At 40.9% G+C, this 19,937-nt stretch overlaps 1 protein-coding gene across 7 annotated transcripts in view; it reads right to left on the minus strand.

Annotated features, from left to right (window-relative positions):
- The window catches only part of ERG (ETS transcription factor ERG), a 145,066-nt gene that overhangs the window by 59,802 nt on the left and 65,327 nt on the right, over window positions 1-19,937 (minus strand). The window contains exon 1 of one of the 7 annotated variants that reach the window (XM_086765415.1): window positions 4,370-4,494. The exons of 5 other annotated variants lie outside the window; for them this stretch is intronic. In XM_086765415.1, the coding sequence (XP_086621541.1) occupies window positions 4,370-4,387 (18 nt within the window). In that variant the 5' untranslated portion in view covers window positions 4,388-4,494. Of the gene's footprint in view, window positions 1-4,086; window positions 4,328-4,369; window positions 4,495-19,937 lie in introns of those variants that run through there. One more of the 7 variants, XM_086765463.1, reaches the window with a different exon arrangement.

The following is a 19,937-nucleotide window of genomic DNA, read 5'->3' on the forward strand; positions in this document are numbered from 1 at the left end:
ATGGAACTTGCTGAAAAACATTTTGTTAAGAGATAATATAGTTCTTGTTAAGAAACAAACAAACAAACAAAGTCAAACATATGCATTTTCCAGCTGTTGCCTGGGGACTTCATTCTGGAAAGTAAAAACCTTACATTTGACTTTGTTTTGGCAGATGTAGCCACAAATGAGATTGAGTTAAATGACTGCTGATTGAAAGCAAAAGAAAACAACACAGAAGTCCCCAAAATATCTTCTTCCATTCTTATATGAACTGTATTTCTTCCCTGAAACTGTACATTTGTGTCTGAGTCAGAAATACTATTTTACCTGGAAATAATTACAGGTCTGATTCTACTGCCTTTATTGGAACAAAATCTTCATTAAATTGGTGGAAACTCTGAATTAACGAGCATAAGATCAGGCTAAGCGATTTAAGGCACTCTTGCTGTTGTGGCTTCTGATTGACCACAGCACTCAGGTGTGTGCTTAGCTTTAAGAGGGTTGTGCGATATCACCAAAGCCAATGGAAGTATTAACAGGCTTAAAATAAAATATACCATTGGATCATTTGCTAACTGAGGTAAAAACCAAAAGAGAATAATCTTTATTTTTTTTTTAATGCAAGGAACAGAATTACAAATTACTGTATTAGTTCTATTGGATTCAGTGCAGATGCAGTCCTCTAAACAAAGACTTAAACACTTCCATATGCCAAGAACAGATTTTTTTTTTAACTATCTCCAGCTTTCCTTCTATTTAGAAATATTTGTGTGAGTACTTAAATTTTCTACAAGACAGAGAATCACAACACTCTAGAGAGAAGCACAGACTAAGATCCTTCACAAAAACCAAAGAAATCTTGCCACTATGTACTGCTTTAATCAGTATATCCATACTCTTTCAAGCCTTAGAAACCACAAAGTTTCTCCTGTCCTTTATCAAATATACAGACTTTTTCCTCACAAAAATTGTAGCTTCCATGTGAACAGTACATTAGAAATGAACAGTACAAAGTGGACCTGCACATATTTAGAAGTAAATTAGAGTAAAGAAATATCCACAAGTGTAATCAATAAATCATTGTAAAATCAAGATAACTTACTGAATAGCTTTTCTAACAATAAGTATAATTGTATTGGCAGGCAGGGAGAGATATATATAACAAGGCTTGCTACATGGCAAGGAAGTGGAATTCTAGTTCTAATTGTCTGATTAATGTTCTTTCCTCCACTATAGGATAACGGAAAAAAAAAATAAATAAACAAAATAACCTTCAGGAGAAGTATTTTTACTTCATCCCAAGGTAACACTTAAGTAATTTTTGCTCCATTCTATTAAAAAAAAAAACCACCAAAAAAAGACAGATGCCTAATTCAGAAGTCTTTGATATTTTCTAAAACTGTATTTACAGTAACTAGTGGGATGCTTATAATTAGCAGTGCTGAAATCCTGACTGTTGAAAAAAAACTTGAAAAACTTGAAAAAAACATTTTATCCTTCAAAAGCCAAAAAACATAGCAGTGAGATTAGCTGTGTTCACACCAGGTACAAGGAAGTGAATGCATTAGAACTATCAGCCCCACCTCGCTTGCATAGCGAAACCAAAATCCCGGCTGTGGAGGCACACACCTTCTCCCACCACTGTACTCTACGCAGTTTCTTAACGCTGCCCTCCACGGGAGCTTGCCTGGCTCTCGGTCAGAGGGAGAGGTCCCCAGCTTCAGTGAGGGCAGCCGCTCTTACAGAGTAAAGCTCAGAATTAAAGTAAGCCATAAAGTTGCCGTAGCCTAGGAGGAAGGCACCACTGCGTCCTCCTTCTTAGGAGAAACCTTCCACCGCAGTGCTTTCCCTGTTATGGGGAGAAGGGGAAGGGAGCAGCAGAAGGAGGGCAGGGGATGAGAAGAGGCATATCTCCTGGTAAAGCCACGCTCGTGACGTCAATTCAAGTGCCACAAAGGTTACAGAAATGCTTGCCTTCATAGATACCAATTAGCCCCAGCTAAGCCAGCCTGATTTCTCACGAGCCCTGTGTGTCCCATGGGTCTGTTTGCAGGTTTGTGATAGGAAAAGGATGAATCAAACAGTCTTACTGGAAGGCCACCCTTGCATGTGTGTACATTTATGGCAATTTCTATCCAGTTACAGAAAAACGCATAGCCATTCACAAGACAATTTTGACATTTAATGACTCCATGACTTCCCTAAAGAAGAGAGTGAATTCCGGGTGCAGAGATCCCAGATAAGGCTCTTCACCTTCCTCGTCCACAACCTCTTATCTCCTACACTGGGATAGCTGGCTACTTATTGCCAGCAGACAACATAGGCCATTATAGTGAAATTGCAAAAAACATTTGCTAAACATAACTGTTTAGCAAAAGCAAAACCACTCACTTGGCATTCAAATGCAATTTCTTTATTTTGGAAACCTCTCTGTTAAATGACTCCTTTATGTAGTCAGTATAGAAGAGAAATTTAATCTCTTTGGACTGGCTTAGCTTCATATCAGAGTACATTTCCTACATCTAGAGTATAAAGCACCTGCCATTTATTTTCAGTAATTTTACATTCTGCACTTGCATAAATAAAATCCTTGTTTCAGAATATAAGGCTTTCTCAGCACCCTGGGCACCAAAATCCCCAATGTTCTGGGGTGCCTATTTCCCCCTGCAAGTTTCACATTCCCAGGTGAGGAGACAAAAATGTACATTTTTCTATTCAGAAGGTTTTACTGTCCACATTGCGTTAATGGGCTGCATAATACATAGCTGTACATAGTCTCTTCTCACCTCTGTATGTGTAAGGTGGAGGTAAAATAATAACGAGATATTGTTTACAATCATTTACCCTATCATAATTCAGCCAATACAAAATGTCAAAAAATAAATAAGAGGTCCTCAAAATACATACAACATCTACTGTCATTGTACCACCATTTAAAAAAAAAAAATCCCATCAACATCGATAGTGCACTCTGATTAACAGATACCAAAACAAGTGTTACTATCTCAGCACAGAGCCCTTCTTTTAGCAATACAAAACTTGACTCCCTGAACCTCAAGATTCTCATAGAGCTCCTGTCATGCCCTGTGTGCTCTGAAATACACAGCAAAACCAAAGGGAATTCAGCTGTTTCAGGAACATTTAATAGATGCTGGCCAGCAATGCAGAGGAGATTCAGATCTGTGTCTCCACAGACAGCCTCTTGAAAGCATCAGTGATTGCAAAAAGACAACGTTCATTAGTTTTTTTTTAATCACACTGTCTTCAGGCAAGACTTTTAGATTTCAAAACCTACAACAAAAAGCATCAAATGATCTTTAAAATGTAACCATCTAAGCAGAAGTTAATGAGAAATCAAACTGCAGCTCCACTTAGCTAATGGCTAGGCACTGCTGCTATTCAGTATCTCTTACTAAATCTCTGGCATAATCAGAAAAGTACAGAAATACACAATACCACAAAGAAAACAAGTACCTTGATCCTGAATCTGATAATACAATGCCGTAGAGTCCGCACTGCACATTGCTGTTTTGCTGTTTACGTAAAATTAGTTTCACTCTCACAAAACGTTTAGTTACAGTTATACTTCTGCAATTAATCACAGCTATTGCTATATCTGTAACTGCTATCTGTTGCAACATACAAAGATGCAAAAGCTAGAAAGACAGACATATAGATTCATTCAACTTTCTAAGCGACACAACCTGAAAAACTAATCAAAGCCATTCTTATAAAAAATACAAACAAACCATGCACCGAGATCAATTTATAAGCAAATAAGAGAATTTTATTGTCCAAAAAATTAAAACAAAAAGAACACATTTGTGAGATCTTACCACCACCACTAAAATAATATTCAGAAAGGTCCCGAATATCAGGACAGAGTTTCTAGAAAAGCACATAATTAACACCTGCATGAGAGAGAAACAAGAGCCGGTGCCTCTCATTCCCACTTGCTAATATTTGTGTCCCCATCAGCAAGAGAAACATTTAAAAGTATCCAAAAGGTTAGTGCTCTCAGGAACCCTTTTTGTCCTTCCAGTGCACACCCTCTCCCCTTACGGCAGTCCGCAGACACATCCAAGTTGTCCGAATGATACCTACAAGAAATTTCAGAAGCTCTCATAAAAGGGCTTCGCATATGCAATCCACAGCACTGAACAGTGAATTTAAAAAACCCAATTTTTTTCCGAGTTTGAAGTTTTTAAGCCTTGCGGATGGTTGGAGTAGGAAAAAGGAAATTTACTAGGCAGTACAAAGGAAATCTTGTTGTCCTCTATTGTGGCAGTGGGGGTGTTGCCCAATTCTAACTTATCTAGGTTGATAAAGGAAACCAAAGAACACGCCACTGCAAAAAAATTCCAACAAAAAGGTACCCCTTTCTTACCTTAATAGTGCTTGCCATAATGTGATCAAGATTATTGATCGCTAATAATTGCTAATAATAATTATTGCTTCGCTCTGACCAGAAAGAAGTTTTGATGAGGTTGTTTAGAGCGGATGAGATTGTGCTAACTCTGGGAAATGAAGTCAGCCAATGGCAGGAAGAGGTTTCTATTGGTCCTGGCCACTGCAGCTCGAAGAAACAGGATATTTGGGAGTGAAGAGATAAGAGTCCTAAAACAATGTTGTTTTTCTTGATGATATGTGACTAATTTTTTTTTTTTTTTTTTTTTTTTTTTTAACCAAAAAAGTCAATTGCCTGTGACTGCCTGGGCAGGTGTGATCTGATGTGCAGTAAGTGTGACATGCCACTTTGAGGCAGGATGCAGATGTCAGATGAAATGGGCCAAATTCGACGCTAGTTTCACGCAGCGTATTCACTGGGGAATTGCAGATTCAGGGCCAAAGCCAGACTTGGTATAAGTCGGGTGTAACTCCAAATATGTTAATGAAACCTAGCCCTGCTTACACTACATCTATATTTGTCCATTAACCTCAGTCCTGGATTCCTGAGCTATTGACACTTTCTAGCCTATCTGATCGAGCACATTTTTTCTTCTCAGCAGAGAAGCAAGTAGACTGGAGACAGTAATTTCTTTTTGATGCCTCTTTCTTACTGAGGAAAGGAAGTCACAAAAAGACAAATATTTCAAAAGCAAGTGCCCAAATGTCATAAACATCTTAAATTTCCCACTCTCTTCCTTTACTTCACAGCTCTATCCATGTACAAAAATGAGATGGTTTCACCAGCGATTCCCTTCCTGGTTGGAGTGTGATAGTAATTTTTTATTCAGTGTTATATTTTCATTTGTCCTTTTGTAGCACTTGGCAGTCACAGGGTACCCCAAAACTACCAGCTGTGCAAACAAAATACCATCCCTGTCCCAGACCCTTGCTTAGGAGTGCTGAACTGAAAAAAGATGGGAATAAGAAAGGCAAAGTGCTTCCACAGTACCAGCCAGTGCAAAAGTCCACATGTAAAGAACCACTCAGGATCCAGTGCTGGGTCAACCCTCTTGCCCCTATGAGTCTCACAACATTTTGTGTTCTTGTAAAAGACAGTTCGTGGTATGAAGAGATTCTTAGCTTTCAGCTAGAGAGAAAAGCTTGAAAATAGGACCCTCAAAAATTGAAGAAAAAATTAAAACAAGTCAGAATGTATTGATTTTTTAATAGCCTTGTACTTTTTTAAAAGCTGGTCTTGCTATAATCAGTTTATGATTTCTCATCGCTTCCTATAACAACATCACACCGTGGACACATTGCTTGAAAGCACTGCAGCACTGGGTAGATAATTCCCACTGTAAGAAGGTCCAGCCCCCTGACCGGGGACTCTGGTATGATAAAAAAGAAATAGTGATGGCTTGTCATAGCATATTTTAGTGGAGGCAGATGACCTCACCCTCTCCCAATGCCTTCCTGTCCTGCTCCTTAGGAAAAGAAAAGGAAATCAGAGCCTTGCTCTGTAACTGGTCATGACTGCTGGCATTTGGTATGCATTTTTTTCCAAATGGTACACAATGACAGCAGGAAGTCCCAGTTCATTTCTCCCCTGCTATCCTGAAGAAGGTGAAACACGGCCATGCACTTTTCCACAGGCGCACTTGGAGGACATGAAGCGCTGCCTCCTTGACCCTCAGGCATTCATCCTGCAGGCACTGCTCCATCTCACGCAAGGCAGGGCAGAGGAAAAAGGCTCATCCATCCACCCCTGCTAATAAGAATGACTCAATGACTCTGCCACCCACTAGATTATGCGAAATCCTTGTTTGCAGGTGCCCCATGGGGACTGCATACCTGGAAATCCCTGAACACAACAGAGAGACACAGGATGAGTGCAACTGGGATCAGGTAAAGCTGCCCCCAGGGAGCCCCTGTTTCAAGCTTAGCAGTCTGTCTTCCAGTTGGGCCTGTATCCCAACTCATCTCCAGTTGCCTCACAAGCCTTGGGGCCCCCTCAGCCAGCCCAAGGCACTGAGCAAACCTGCAGCAGACTCCAGATCCTGATGGAGAGACTGGAAGGTGGAGGGTAGACACCCTGCTTTTCCTCCCTGCCACAAGATCAACTCCCTGTACAAGTTTAGCTTGAGCTTATAGTTCACTTTAAGGAGCTCTGGTTTCTTCCACCGTAAAGAAGGTTTCTGGTCACTTCAGAGCAGTCCAGAGCCAGCACTGCCATGCAACAGTTTATATTCTCCATTAGTTGGTTCATATAGAAATCCGGTGTTGCACTGCTGAATGTCTTCTTGCATTACTGCGATCAGCAGAGTAGGTAACTTCTGGTAACTTTCCTATTTTTCATTACAAACAGTATGAAAAGAAAGCAATTTACAGTAATTGTATTTCATGGGGATGTTGATTTCCTCTCTTTTCATCTCCAAACAATGAGCAAGACAGCCAAAAGATTAGAACCTTTTTCTTGAAATTTCAAAGCATTGTATAATGTTTCAGTTGGGTGACTTCCACTCCACTTAAGCCCATGATATTTTTTTTTTCTCAAATATATTGAGAAGCTTCAAGCATCAGTTCCAGCTCTCCAGTGGATGGGATCTAACAAATTCATTCACAAGCAGGTTTTAGTAATGATTCTTCTCCAGCCTACATCCACATAGACAAATCTCCTCTTGATTTATATTAGGGCTTTTGGAAGCATAAGGCAGGCAATATCAGACTCTGCTGAGCTGTATTATTATTATATAAGTTTTACAGAGCCCACAGCTCGGTAAGGATTTTGCCATTTTAAACTGGCACACATTCTGTGGCAAAGAATTCAATGAAGTTTATTTGACTTTCAAGCTAATACCCACAGGCAGATTTCTGAGTGCTTACGCTTATGTCGATCCAATTGCAAGACAGAACCTTGGTATTGTAAGGAAAGGAAAATATTGGGTTATCAAATCACCATCATCCAGTTGCAGAAGAAAAATAGTACAAACATGTCTACTATTTTTCTCTTTTCTGCATTTTGTTAAGGTTAAATAGAAAGAAAATATGCTTTTGTTATGTTAGGCAACTATGTGCTATTGTCTGAAATAATACTGTATGAGTTTGAAAAAATGTGACTTGGTCAACAAACAGAATGAAAACACAAAAAAAATGTATTAAAAACCCACACAAGTCACCTAACACTCCCTTCCTCCCTTAATTTCTCTCTCAAACTTGTCACCCTAATTTGTCTGGGATCCCTTCTGTCAGAATTTTCTTCTAAATTCAAGCCTGCACCTAGAAACCACAGAGCAACAAAACCTTACCGCATGTGCTTAACATTACACATGTGCTTAAGCTTCTTGATCAAAACAGGGGTTTTGCACATGCTTTAGAATTACAGCTGTGCTTAAGTTCTTTCCTGAATACAGACAGACTTAAACACTGCTTTAAGTGCCCTCTACCTTTAAGACTAAACAGGTCCCTCTTTAGAGAAGAGCTTTCTGAACGGGAGATGAAGGATCTGATGATCTATGCTGATCTTTCTTTGCTTGTTGCATCCTTTCTAGAAATATGTTCAATATGCATGTACTCACCTAAACACATGTAGAATATTCCCAAAGAGAACATTTCTCATGCTATTTGAACACCACTACTAACTCTAAAAAAACAATCCTGTCCTCAGATTTTTTCATATCATATCCGCTAGAGTGCTGGGATGTAGGAAATACATTGCAATGTTCCCTAGGCAGATCTGCAATCCATCCTGCTGTCTGGGAGGTAAATCAAGAACGTTGCTCTTAGCCCGGGCTGACCAAGACACTAGAGGCACGCTCTGCTATCCTCACTAGTGCTGGTAAGTCTTTTACTTTCACAACACTTGTTCAGCAGTCTATCCAGATAGCTGCTTTCCTTTTTACTTTCAAAATGTTGTTAGTACTGCTAATAATGTGTCCTTCATTCCTTCAACTGTACAGATTTCTTTACATTATAAATTACTCTGGGAAAATAATTGGGCAAGCTGGAGACACATTCACTTTGTGTGTTATGCTTAGTATGCGTACATATGGTGTCCGAAGATGGGGGTATTAAAAGCAAGGAAGAGAACAGAGAAAAGAAAAAGTGAGCTCTGTTCCTCTTACCAACATTACAGGTAGAAAGGAGGTTCTTCTCTAGGTGGAACCACGCTACAAATCAAAAAAACTTGAGTACAATAAAAGGCTTTGTGTTGCAGTTTTTGGAAGCAGATTTTAAGGCATTCAGGTGAATTAATGCTACTTCATGGCAGATGAAGATATATATGTAAAGGTCTTAATACTCTCAAAAAGTCGCAGCACTTTGCTTAAACGTAGCTCCAAACAGCAGTGTCTCCATACTCAGCTCAGTGTGTGAGGGCCAAAAACATTCTTACCAAGTTGTCAGCAAGCCCTTCAGTGGGACTTCCTCCCTTTAATTCACAGCTTTCAGCTGGCTCTGAAGAAAATGTCAGTAAATCTGCTCACAGAGAGGGGAACTCTCCCCCCACCACAAAGAAAGTTCTCACAAATAGGCTTTTAGCAGGGGAACAAACAGGGGTGGCCAGGAGAAGAATGGAGTTTCAACAACCTGCCCTGAGGGGCTGTGGGGTGGGCAGCTCGGGTGCTGCTGTCTGGGATGATGGACTCTTGTCCTCTGTCGCCAGGACTGTTGGGCCTTTGGGGCTGCTCAAGGGACCTCTTCCTTCCATGTCTGAGTGGGTTTGACGCAGGACCACATCTGAAGGCAGAGGACAAACTCCATCCTGGGAAAAAATGGGGTCCAGTTCTGGGGTGGGCTTGTGCCCACTGACCTGTGGCTGGAAATGTGGAGGTTAACTCTGGGGGGAAGGTGCTACTCTGAGTGAAGTGGGGCGTTTGTTTTCAACAAACTCAATTACTATGTCAAAGCAAGCAGCTCATGTAAAACAGCATAATTAATACTAATTATCACTATGTGGCGATTGGGGCAACACAGCACGCGTCTCATGAAAAGCATCCTTTCCTTCAGCATTTTCCAAGCTTTCCTGCTACTCATTTCCTTTGCTGACAGGTCCTGCACCGCAGTGGAGGGAGGAGGACCGTGTCCTCATCCCTTTGACGTTCCCCCAGTTGGTGTCGAGTGCTGGGAGCACCCCGGGGAGCAGTGGGCAGCCGGGTCACCGCGGTCACTAGAGGGTGCTCCCTGCCCCTCTAAAGGAGAGCTGCTGGCTCGCCTGCCTGCACCGCTTCCTCCAACGCTCTTTCCAAAGTCAGAAATAGCTTCTTTTAACAAAAAAAAAAAAACAAACAAAAAAAAAAAAAGAGTATTTTAACGGCAGATAAAGGAGACTTCTTCCTGCCGCGGTGGCACCCACCGCCAGTTCTCCCCTCAGGGCTGGTGATGACTTAATATCTTCCCGCTCTCCCATCTTTGCTTCCTTTCAGTAACCTCACGCACTATCTTCAGCTGCTCCAACCCCTTCGGCCAATTAGTCCCTTCTCATCTTTCCCCCATTCCCACCTTCTTTCCTGTCACAGCAATGAGTTCAGTTCACTCACGGGCAGTTGAAAAGTTGGGAGAGACTCTGATTTAGGGACAAGACAATTTTTCTTTTTTAACTTTACTTCATGGAACAACAGCAATCAAGAATGGTTTGTTTTCTAATGGACAAAGTTTTACAGAAATGAAATGGAAGTTTTCAAAGTGAAAGTCAAAGTCAAAGTACTTCATTTACTGACTCTAAGCCCCTAACATATCACTCAAGCTATTTAAGCTCCTATCAGCCAAAATATTTTTGGTGACTACACCACTGTTTGCCCACGTTTTCTGTTCTGATCATCTTTGGAGACCAGCTATACTCTCTACATTAAAAAAAAAATACCACAGAAATGGGAAATGAAATGGGAGCTCTGTTTAAATGAATTACATTGACACAGTCACTATTACAATGACACCAGAGTTATCTGCAAGAGTCAATGCATGCACCTCCTAAGAGGGAAATGCTGACACGCTCATTTGCAGTCAGGGAATTGTATCACTGTGCCTGAAGTAAGATTCACTTCATCAGACTTCAGTGATTTTAAATGTAGGTGTCTAGACTAATCTAGTCCTCCTAGATTTCTTCTGCAGTCCCCAGTACAACTGTCTTCATCGTGTCATTCAGTGTCACCTACAATAGCTACTTAAAAGACGTGAGACGAATCACATCCTTGAAGTACTTCTCTCTCTCGCTCTACATTACCTACAACGGGAACTTGTATAATTACCTGGAACATCCAGCTTTTGGAAAACTCTGCTTATGTGAGATGAATCTCACCCCAACTTTCCCTTCATTCTTCCTTAATTTTCCCATCTCCAAAATGTTAAAAGTTGTACCGCCAAATGCCAAAGGACTGCTGTACAGATTAATAATTAAAGTGCACCGAAACCTTTGGCTGAAAGTTGACATCGATATGAAAGCTAGTTGTTTTATGTTTGATACTAATTTAAAGCTGGTTAAGTGACAATGATACCATAGGAGACAAAAATAAAACCCAAACCTAAACACTTCAAAAAAGCAAATTCCCTGCAAGGAAAAAAGAAGTAACTGTGAGGGCAAAGGCCAACATTTTTCATCACATTCTTCCAACTGTTTTAGATCATTTTAACTGAACTACACAATAGTTTGAACTGGTTATTAAAGAACACTGTCCTTCCAGGCCTTACCATCCATTGATTGATGGGCATTGCACGCAGCAAACATGTCTGGCATATTGGATTTTTACACTGTATTAGTGAGGCTGTTTCAAGATTTTCATCAAGAATGGAACCTATTAAAGTGTCTCTCACACTCGTCTGGCTTTTATAGCATGCTTTGGAGGACTGTGTGCTCTTTTTTCCCCTCCACGACCAGGAAGTCTATAGAAAATGTTTTCAAGTGTTTTATTTGACCTTTCACCTCTGGGCTTCTGCCTAATCTGCAAATTTGAATAGGAGGTATAGCTGTGCTTTTTTTTTTCTCTTCTCTCTAAGTAACTAGCTGAATTCCTTAAAGGACCAGACATGCATCTAAAATGGGACTCTCTCAGTATTGTACTTCTTTGTTAGTGGCTGTGAACAAGAAACAGATGTGAAATATCTGTGTTTGAAACTTAGTGACCCCAAAAGACCAGGGCTAATCCAGATCATTCTTAATAACTGAAATCTGCCACCCTTTGACCACCTTGTGATACACACACCCTTCCAAGAATATCCCCACCCCCACCCCAGCAGACAGACAGACACACAGACACAAGTAGAAATGCTCAGGACTTTTATATATCTTTATGCTGATTATGAACTCAGATTTATTTCAAGATTTGAGCAACAGCAAAAAAAAAGGAATTCTCCACTCATGTTTTCCCCCACTATCGATCAGCCTCCTTCCATTTAGAAAACTGTCTCCCACCAAAGGTGAATTCTTCAGCAGCAGGGAAGAGAGGAAATTTGAAAGAAACAATAGGCGTATAAACAAAACTCTAGTCTACGTAGTTTGTCTCAATCCATGCCAGGTATCTCCCAGTACCTTATGTTAAAACCGAAAAAATTGCCCTGTCTGCAGTAGAGACCCCTTGCCTGGTGCCACCCTCGGCTGTGGGTGACAGGGCACAGTTAGAAGAGCACTAGGGTGGGGGAGGTTGATGGAGAAATGCACTAATTAGACTCCTCCATGAACATTCTTCTTTTGCCAAAATTATGAAGGAGAAATTCAGGTTGCAGGAGATACCCTTCCCATCACTGTTTCCAAACACTGCTTGCATGCTGGATACATGTACAGTAAAAGCAAACGACTCCCACTACACTGGTAACTTGCTTTTCTTTCATTTTATTTTCTCTTTTCTGTCTAGGATAGAAGGATATACTTACCTGGCCCTTTTAAATACTGAATAAGATTAAATATATATATATATAAATTAAGCACTTGGAAAATGTGATAGTACATCTTCTAAGAATACTCCTGAGTCTAGGGTGTGTGGTCCAAAAAGGATAAGATTCACACATTTCTGTAACTGTCTGGTATTTCTGTCTCTCTCTAAGACCCAGTAATACCATATGCCTTGTGAGGAAAAAAAAAAAAAATCACTGTTAACTAACACTGATCTATCTTAAATGTCAGCTATTAACAACAATTAAACTAAAAATATTTATCACCTTTTTGAAGAGCAGAGAAAACATGTTGAGAGGAAACAATAACCAAAAATGCCTGTACACACTGTAGTTTTCTTGTGGCTTTCTGAAGAGCAGAGAGGATAGGTCTCAAATGACAGCATGATGATTTAATACAAATAGCTCACTCATTTCTCAAGAAATGAAATCCCTCATTTCTCACTTCTGCTGGATCCCATGTCTGGGAGCTTTACCCCATTATCTGCAGTGGTGATCACGCAGGATTGTCTGAGTAGGAAAAAAGGACTTTTGTTTGGAAACTAGGTGATCCCAGGAACTGCCTGTTGGCAACTCTCTACCTTTGTCGTTGTTCCAGCAGTTTAGAAAATAACTTTTAACTAACAGAACGAAACATGCCTGTGATCTCTTCTAAAGAGTAACAGCATACCTTGGCTCTGTAAAGCCTGATCACAAAGACCAAGTATTTCCAACACCCGAGAAATGCCACGTTGATAAAGTCCTACCTGATCTGATTTCCATATGACCACGTTTCTACAGCTCAGTGCATTTAGAGAAAGACATTTCCAACAACATACAAGAAAATTAGATTATTATCTTAAAAGTACTACAGTGAAATCAAAGGACTTGGCAACGATAAAAGAAAATATTTTCTCTTGGGGACTAAATACACCCGCAAGAAAGAGAGCAAAGAAATTCTCAGTTACTGTAATGAATAAAAATTGTGGGCATAAAATGCTTATCGCTTTGAAAAAAAAAAAAATTGCTGTAGTTAATTTTCAAGATAATTCTAACTCAAAGTTTTTACAGACCTGGAATTTGTCATCATCACCACAATCTCTTTACCCGTATCTAAAGCACTTTGTAGGTTACACAGTGTTTTAAGAAAAATAAAGACAATGTTCTGCTCCCACTGACATAGATGGCAAAACTCCTTTCACCTCAATGGGACTAAGGTTTCAAGCCACGAAGAATTAAACAAAATTACACATTATCACAGTTTCCTAAAAATTGGAAATTATGAGTTTCAAAATGCTTTCAAAGTCATGTTACAATATACAAAAAGTACTGTCCAATAGCAAAAATGAGCAGAAGTGGAAACAGGGAGGGAACCAATAATTGATAGGATTTAATGCATGATTTAAGGCCCGGGAAAGAATCCCTAAAGCCTTCCCCTCTTATGAAAGGTTTGCCAGACATGTGTGAAAAACTTGCTAAAACATGTGTGTTGAATTACCTTGGTGGCCTGTGACTTTCCCAACAACCTTTTGCAATTAGCTGGGATCCAGTAAAACAGAAACAAAGTTTTGTATGCAGCATTAGTCCCGTAGAATGGGGCACTTATTCTAAAAGGATCTGTGTTTTGGGCCCATCCCTAGAAGATGCCAAACTTTTCCAGCTCATGGCACTCAACTCCATGGAGTGTCTACTTCTTCATCTCCGTGTTCTCAAAAGACTCTTATCAACTGAAAGATAAATGTTTAAACTATCCCTTCTTCTGTTGGGCTTAATATGACTTTGGGTCACTTGATCTTACTCTAGAATTAGCCCAGTATTTCCCACAATGTACTCTGACGTCTACAAAAGAAATTTCTTCTTAAAACAATTCTATATGAAGTGCTACTGCATTTCTCAAAAAGGAGTTGTAGCATTAAGGCAGTTTGGTTTTCTTTCCATCTTTGCCCCCTAATCCTTCCTCCCCACTGCCAAGGACTCCTCTGCTCCCTCCTGTCACGCACAGATGCTGCACAAGAGTCAGGGTGCTGTAGCCAGTCTGGGTCCACGCAGATGCCCATGTGCCAGGCAGCTGCGGCCACAAGCAATGCAAAATGCACCCAGTGCAGCACAAAACGCTCCTCCAGTCGTTCCTTTGGTGGGCACACAACTTCTTTCCCTCACCTCCCTACTGAGCTACACAACCTCGCGAAAAGATGATTATGTTTGAGCTCTCAATTCCTCCACTGAATGGGCAAAGAGCACCATTACCTCATGGAATCTGAACAGGATCTACTTGAGACAGACAAGTTCTTGAGACCTGAGGACAAACATGGCTCAGAGTGTCCCTCCAGTCAAATCTGTCTGTACACTGAATGGCTGCCTTGATGAAGGGGCGATCCTCTTTTCACCCGTAAAAGTTGTAACCAGTATCCCATACACAATCCTATTTTAACAACGAAGAGAATAAAGGTGAACATTTTGTTTGGCTTGTAAATGGAAAATTTGTTATGCGGAGAGGGGAGAAGACATGTTATTCATGTCAGTGTAATTTTTTTTAATGATCTGGCATATAAAAAAGGGAAAGGAAAAGGAAAGGGGAAAATAAAAGGGAACAGGAAAAAGAATGGGAATGGGAAAGGGAAAACAGGAAGTTCTCCTCAGACTTCAAAGTAATCAAGATTTATAGAATCATAGAATAGTTAGGGTTGGAAGGGACCTTCAAAGGTCATCTAGTCCAACCCCTCCGCAAGGAGCAGGGACATCCCCGACTAGATCAGGTTGCTCAGAGCCTCATCCAGCCTGGCCTTGAACATTTCCAGGAATGGGGCATCCACCACCTCTCTGGGCAACCTGTGCCAGTGTTCTACAACCCTCACTGTAAAAAATTTTTTCCTAATTTCCAATCTAAATCTACCCCCCTCTATTTTAAAACCATTACCCCTCATCCTATCACAACAGGCCCTACTAAACAGCCTTTCCCCATCATTCCTGTAGGCCCCCTTAAGGTACTGGAAGACCGCTATCAGGTCTCCCCGGAGCCTCCTCTTCTCCAGGTTGAACAGCCCCAACTCTCTCAGCCTGCCCTCATAGGAAAGGTGCTCCAGCCCTCTTATCACCTTCATGGCCCTCCTCTGGACCTTCTCCAACTGGTCCATGTCCTTCTTATGTTGGGGGCTCCAGAACTGGACACAGTACTCCAGGTGGGGTCTCACCAGGGCAGAGTAGAGGGGGAGAATCACCTCCCTCGACCTGCTGGCCACGCTCCTCTTGATGCAGCCCAGGATGTGGTTGGCCTTCTGGGCCGCGAGGACGCACTGCCGCCTCATGTTGAGCTTCTCGTCCACCAGCAGTCCCAAGTCCTTCTCCTCAGGGCTGCTCTCAATCCATTCTCCGCCCAGCCTGTATTGCCTGTATTGCCACGACCCAGGTGCAGGACCTTGCACTTGGCCTGGTTGAACTTCATGAGGTTGGCATGGGCCCACCTCTCCAGCCTGTCAAGGTCCCTCTGGATGGCATTGCTCTGTTCCAGTGTGTTGACGGCACCACACAGCTTGGTGTCATCAGCGAACTTGCACTCTATCCCACTGTCCATGTCACCAACAAAGTTGTTGAACAGGGCCAGGCCCAACACGGATCCCTGAGGAATGCCACTCGTGACCGGTCTCCACTTGGACATCAAGCCATTGACCACCACTCTCTGAGTGCGGCCATCCAGCCAACTCCTTATCCACCGAGTGGTCCGTCCATCAAACCCATGTCTCTCTAGTTTAGAGAGAAGGATGTCGTGCGGGACAGTGTCAAAAGCTTTGCACAAGTCCAAGTAGATAATATCTGTTGCTCATTCCTTGTCCACTGATGCTGTCACCCCACCACAGAAGGCCACCAAACTGGCCATTTATGTTTTCTTTAAGTCTTAATATTTCACAGCTTTTCAGTTCTTAGGTTCAACAAAGGACACTACTGGTACCTGCACTGTTATCACTTAGCAACTGCAACTGTTGGATTTCTTTTTAATGATCTCATTTTGGTTTTGGAAATAATGCCACAGATGTGAACTTCAGTCCTGCAAATACTTATATGTGAGTTTATCTTTACACAATTGAACACTACATTCTCATTAACTTCAGTGAAGACTACATAAAATATAAAAAAACAAATTTATAGATGTGGATTTTCAGGTTTGGGACTTTATTTCTTTAATTTTTACTTTTTCTGAGAATTTTAATTCTAGCTGTAGCTGAATCTCTGTTCATGTCTTCACATACTGTAGGCACAAATGTTTGAAGCCACTGGTTTGCATGTCCAATGTAGGTCACTCAACCACAAGATTTACCAGTGTAATCAGATATTCAGAGTTTTAGGAGACCTAAACAGCAGGTGAAAAAACCACAGGCAATTTTCAGAAAACCAGGACCTTCCTGTCTGATGTGGAAAATAGTCTTCAATGGATTTTTTTTTACACACGATATTTATAATGGGCTTACCAAAAGTATAGAAAAATGCCATTTGAAAAACAGTCCTGTATAGATGGACTAACCTTCTTACCCTGAGCTGTTGACATTAGTATTAGTGCCAGTACTTCATAAGGATCATTCACCATATCAACCTCCTTCGCCAGCTAGCCACAGATATTTAAGATGACCAGGTGGTTTAACACCCTAGCACTCAGGTACAGACCTTTTTCCCCTCCAGGGCCAAGATTCATTTCCAGTCTTGTAAAGACCTCTTACCATATGCAATGTTTCCATTACAGTTGGGTGAAACTGTATTTACTTCTGGGTAATGTAGTTATTTGCCAGAGAATGTGGTTTGGGGACAGCTGAAGCCATTTGCCAGTTCAGGACAAACTCGCAGAGTAGTTTTGGCCTGAACAAAAATAACAGCAGGCTTTGAAAACATTGGATGTTCCCTTGAACGATATTTTAAGTGATTTCAACACTTTGTTTTCAGGGCACTTGTCATGAAAGCAAAGGAAGGAAAGAGCACAACTCTCAATGTTTCCAAGGAGGGAAAGCCCCCCCCGCCCCCGCGCCTTCCTTCACAGTAGCCCAGCCTGTGCCCAGGCACAGAACTCAGTTCACCTCCATCCCTTGCCAGTAGGACTTGCCACCTGCCAGGACAGCAGCTTCATCATTCAGTCACTCACTGCCTAGCTCAGCCTCTCCCTTGCTCTTTAATTGTCCAGGGAAAAGTGGGACAGAAGGAATTACAAGCAACTGAATGACGATATAACGCTCGGTCAGATGCTTTGCTGGATCAGGACCTTCAATCATAAACTCCTCCCGGGCCCTGCACAACGGCAGCCCCAGATCTGGGGTTTTGGCAAGCTTGGTTTGCCATTGGAGTACAAATAACACACACGAACAACGTTATAAAAGAATGTATTTCTCTCAAAGTTATGTTTGTGGAGGCTTTGTTCAAGCCAAGCACATGCAGAACCAAAGCTGTGTATCTGCCAGTATCGCAAGTATGATCCAAGCAAGTCCATCAAGAAATTGCCAGCCACACAGTTCTCTCCATGAGGAAAGAATTTGGAATGTATTATTTGACAGAACCATATAATTGCAACGTCAAAAATTATAGTAAATTATTTTAATCAACTGCCAAGAAGTGGGATATTTTTCTGGCTTGAGCTTCTAATAGAAAAATAAAAAATGCAACAGTTACAGTAAGTCTGATGTTACTAAGCTGTCACTCTAGCAATTGTCCTTTGAAACAAAATTGAAGTCGGTAACAAATAAAATGATATATGTTAGTTCAGCAAGATTGGAAAACAAGTAGATTGCTTTTGCAAGCTTCCTATACCAAACAAGAGAACTTTGTGTGCTATTTGTGAATGGTCAGATTCATACATGGTAATCTATGTTATTAATTTTAAAAACTGTACAAAAGAAGTCAAAACAGTTGACTCTTCAATTACAATGATGATTTAGTGTGTTCAGCTCTTAACAAAATATTCAGCTGCTATGGGTAAAGTTTCATTTGAAGGATTTTCTCCCTCAGGCTAGTTTTCTTATTGTGGTTTTTTTTCCCCTTTTTTTTTTTTTAGTTACCCTGCCATTTTCCACCTGGAACATCTACAGATTAAAATAAATCTCATGCATTAAAATACCTTATGGAAATTATATATATAAATTCATGCTCTAATCACCATGCTTCGATCTCATTTGTTACATAGTGATTCCCTGGTGAAGTCATGGAAAGAATGCCCTTCCCCAAATATTTACCATTTACTGAGGAAATGCAAAGGATCCAGTAGGGTGACAAACATCCTTACGCAGCACATATGTTAGGCTAAGTAAAGAAGATGATTAGGGAGTAGGACTTTACTGGGAGAATGTTTTCTGAGAAGAACTGCAAAGATACAATAGGGATATTGTGCACACATTTCGGGGAGGAGTGAATAATATATCGCTTATGAAATACAATTCTGAGCCATCTGAAATATTTGCAAATTTGATTTTAATTCCATTGGATTATTTAAAAAAAAAGTGAGAAAATTAGGAAATGTCAAAACACTCTATAACAACATTTCTAAAACAAAATGTTTCTATACACTCAGAGAGCTAGGTCACATTTACAACAACATGCCACAATCAGAATATGATGTGTATCCCCCATATTGCATTTATATGGTAGTGTGCTGTGTATTGACGCTATGTTTCTTCCCTTTGCAAAGTTTTCAGTGTGTAGCCTGTCTAGGGAAGAAGAAACATGGCAGCGTACATGCCCTTTGAACTTCCTGCCCTCTCTTTGTTTTGCAGTATTTGTGTTTTATCATCCTGTGCCTACTTCTCAGAGGTTTTGGTCTTCATCTGACAACTTCCACTTTCAAAATGTTAGTACACAAGTCCGGTCTGTATTCACAAAGGCGGCTATCTGCAGCGAGTTAAGAAAAAAAAGTCACACCAGCTTCTTAAGTGTGAGCAGCTGGGTAGATCTCTTACCCAGACAACCATAAGCCTATGAAACTTTCCACCCAAATGCTCTTGCAGCACAAGCAGCTGACCGATGATATCAAAGTAGCAGACTGAGGAGGCTTCTGAAAGTGAAGGAAACTTGTGGTTTCTTTATGACTCGGAGATGAGTTTTTTCACCAGATTAACCACTTCTGAAAGCATCCGGCATGTCTAACATACTCGAGGGACAGCCAGGATCTATTCTAAGGCAATGTATGCAGCGTCTGACTCAGGAGAATATCCTTATTCAGGAAGGACATTTAATTTTAGGTTTCACTTTAAGCACATGCTTGAATTCCATTAAAATTGGTGAAATTGAAGCTTATCCTCAAGGTTAAGCACGTACTTAGCAAATTCCTGAATCCAAGGTCAGCAGGCAGATGCAGATAGAAATATATGTTGCTACCGGTAAATACAGAAACTAGTGGAAGAAAAAACAATTTAAACTGGGAGCTAACAGAATGCCAATTATTATTAAGAAGGTTTCTAGAAGACTAGGAAGAAAATCTAAGTGAATGGGACTAGAAGGAAAGTGGTCTCCTACCCAAAGTCACAAACATCATGCGTGAGAGCAGCTGACAGAGCCAGTCCTGAGTATTGCTGTTTAGTTCTAGATTCAGATTTTTCAGTCCACTAAGAGCGGGCACTTATGTCTCTGTGGGGATTGACCATAATTCTGCATTCAATCCCATGGCTTGCAAAACCTGGTTGTAATTGATGGATCTTGGATTTTCATCTGGGCATAGGACAAGTAAATATGGACAGCAACCT

Source organism: Chlamydotis macqueenii, chromosome 1 (genome assembly GCF_036417535.1).
Source record: "Chlamydotis macqueenii isolate bChlMac1 chromosome 1, bChlMac1.mat, whole genome shotgun sequence".
Classification (NCBI taxonomy): Eukaryota; Metazoa; Chordata; class Aves; order Otidiformes; family Otididae; genus Chlamydotis; species Chlamydotis macqueenii.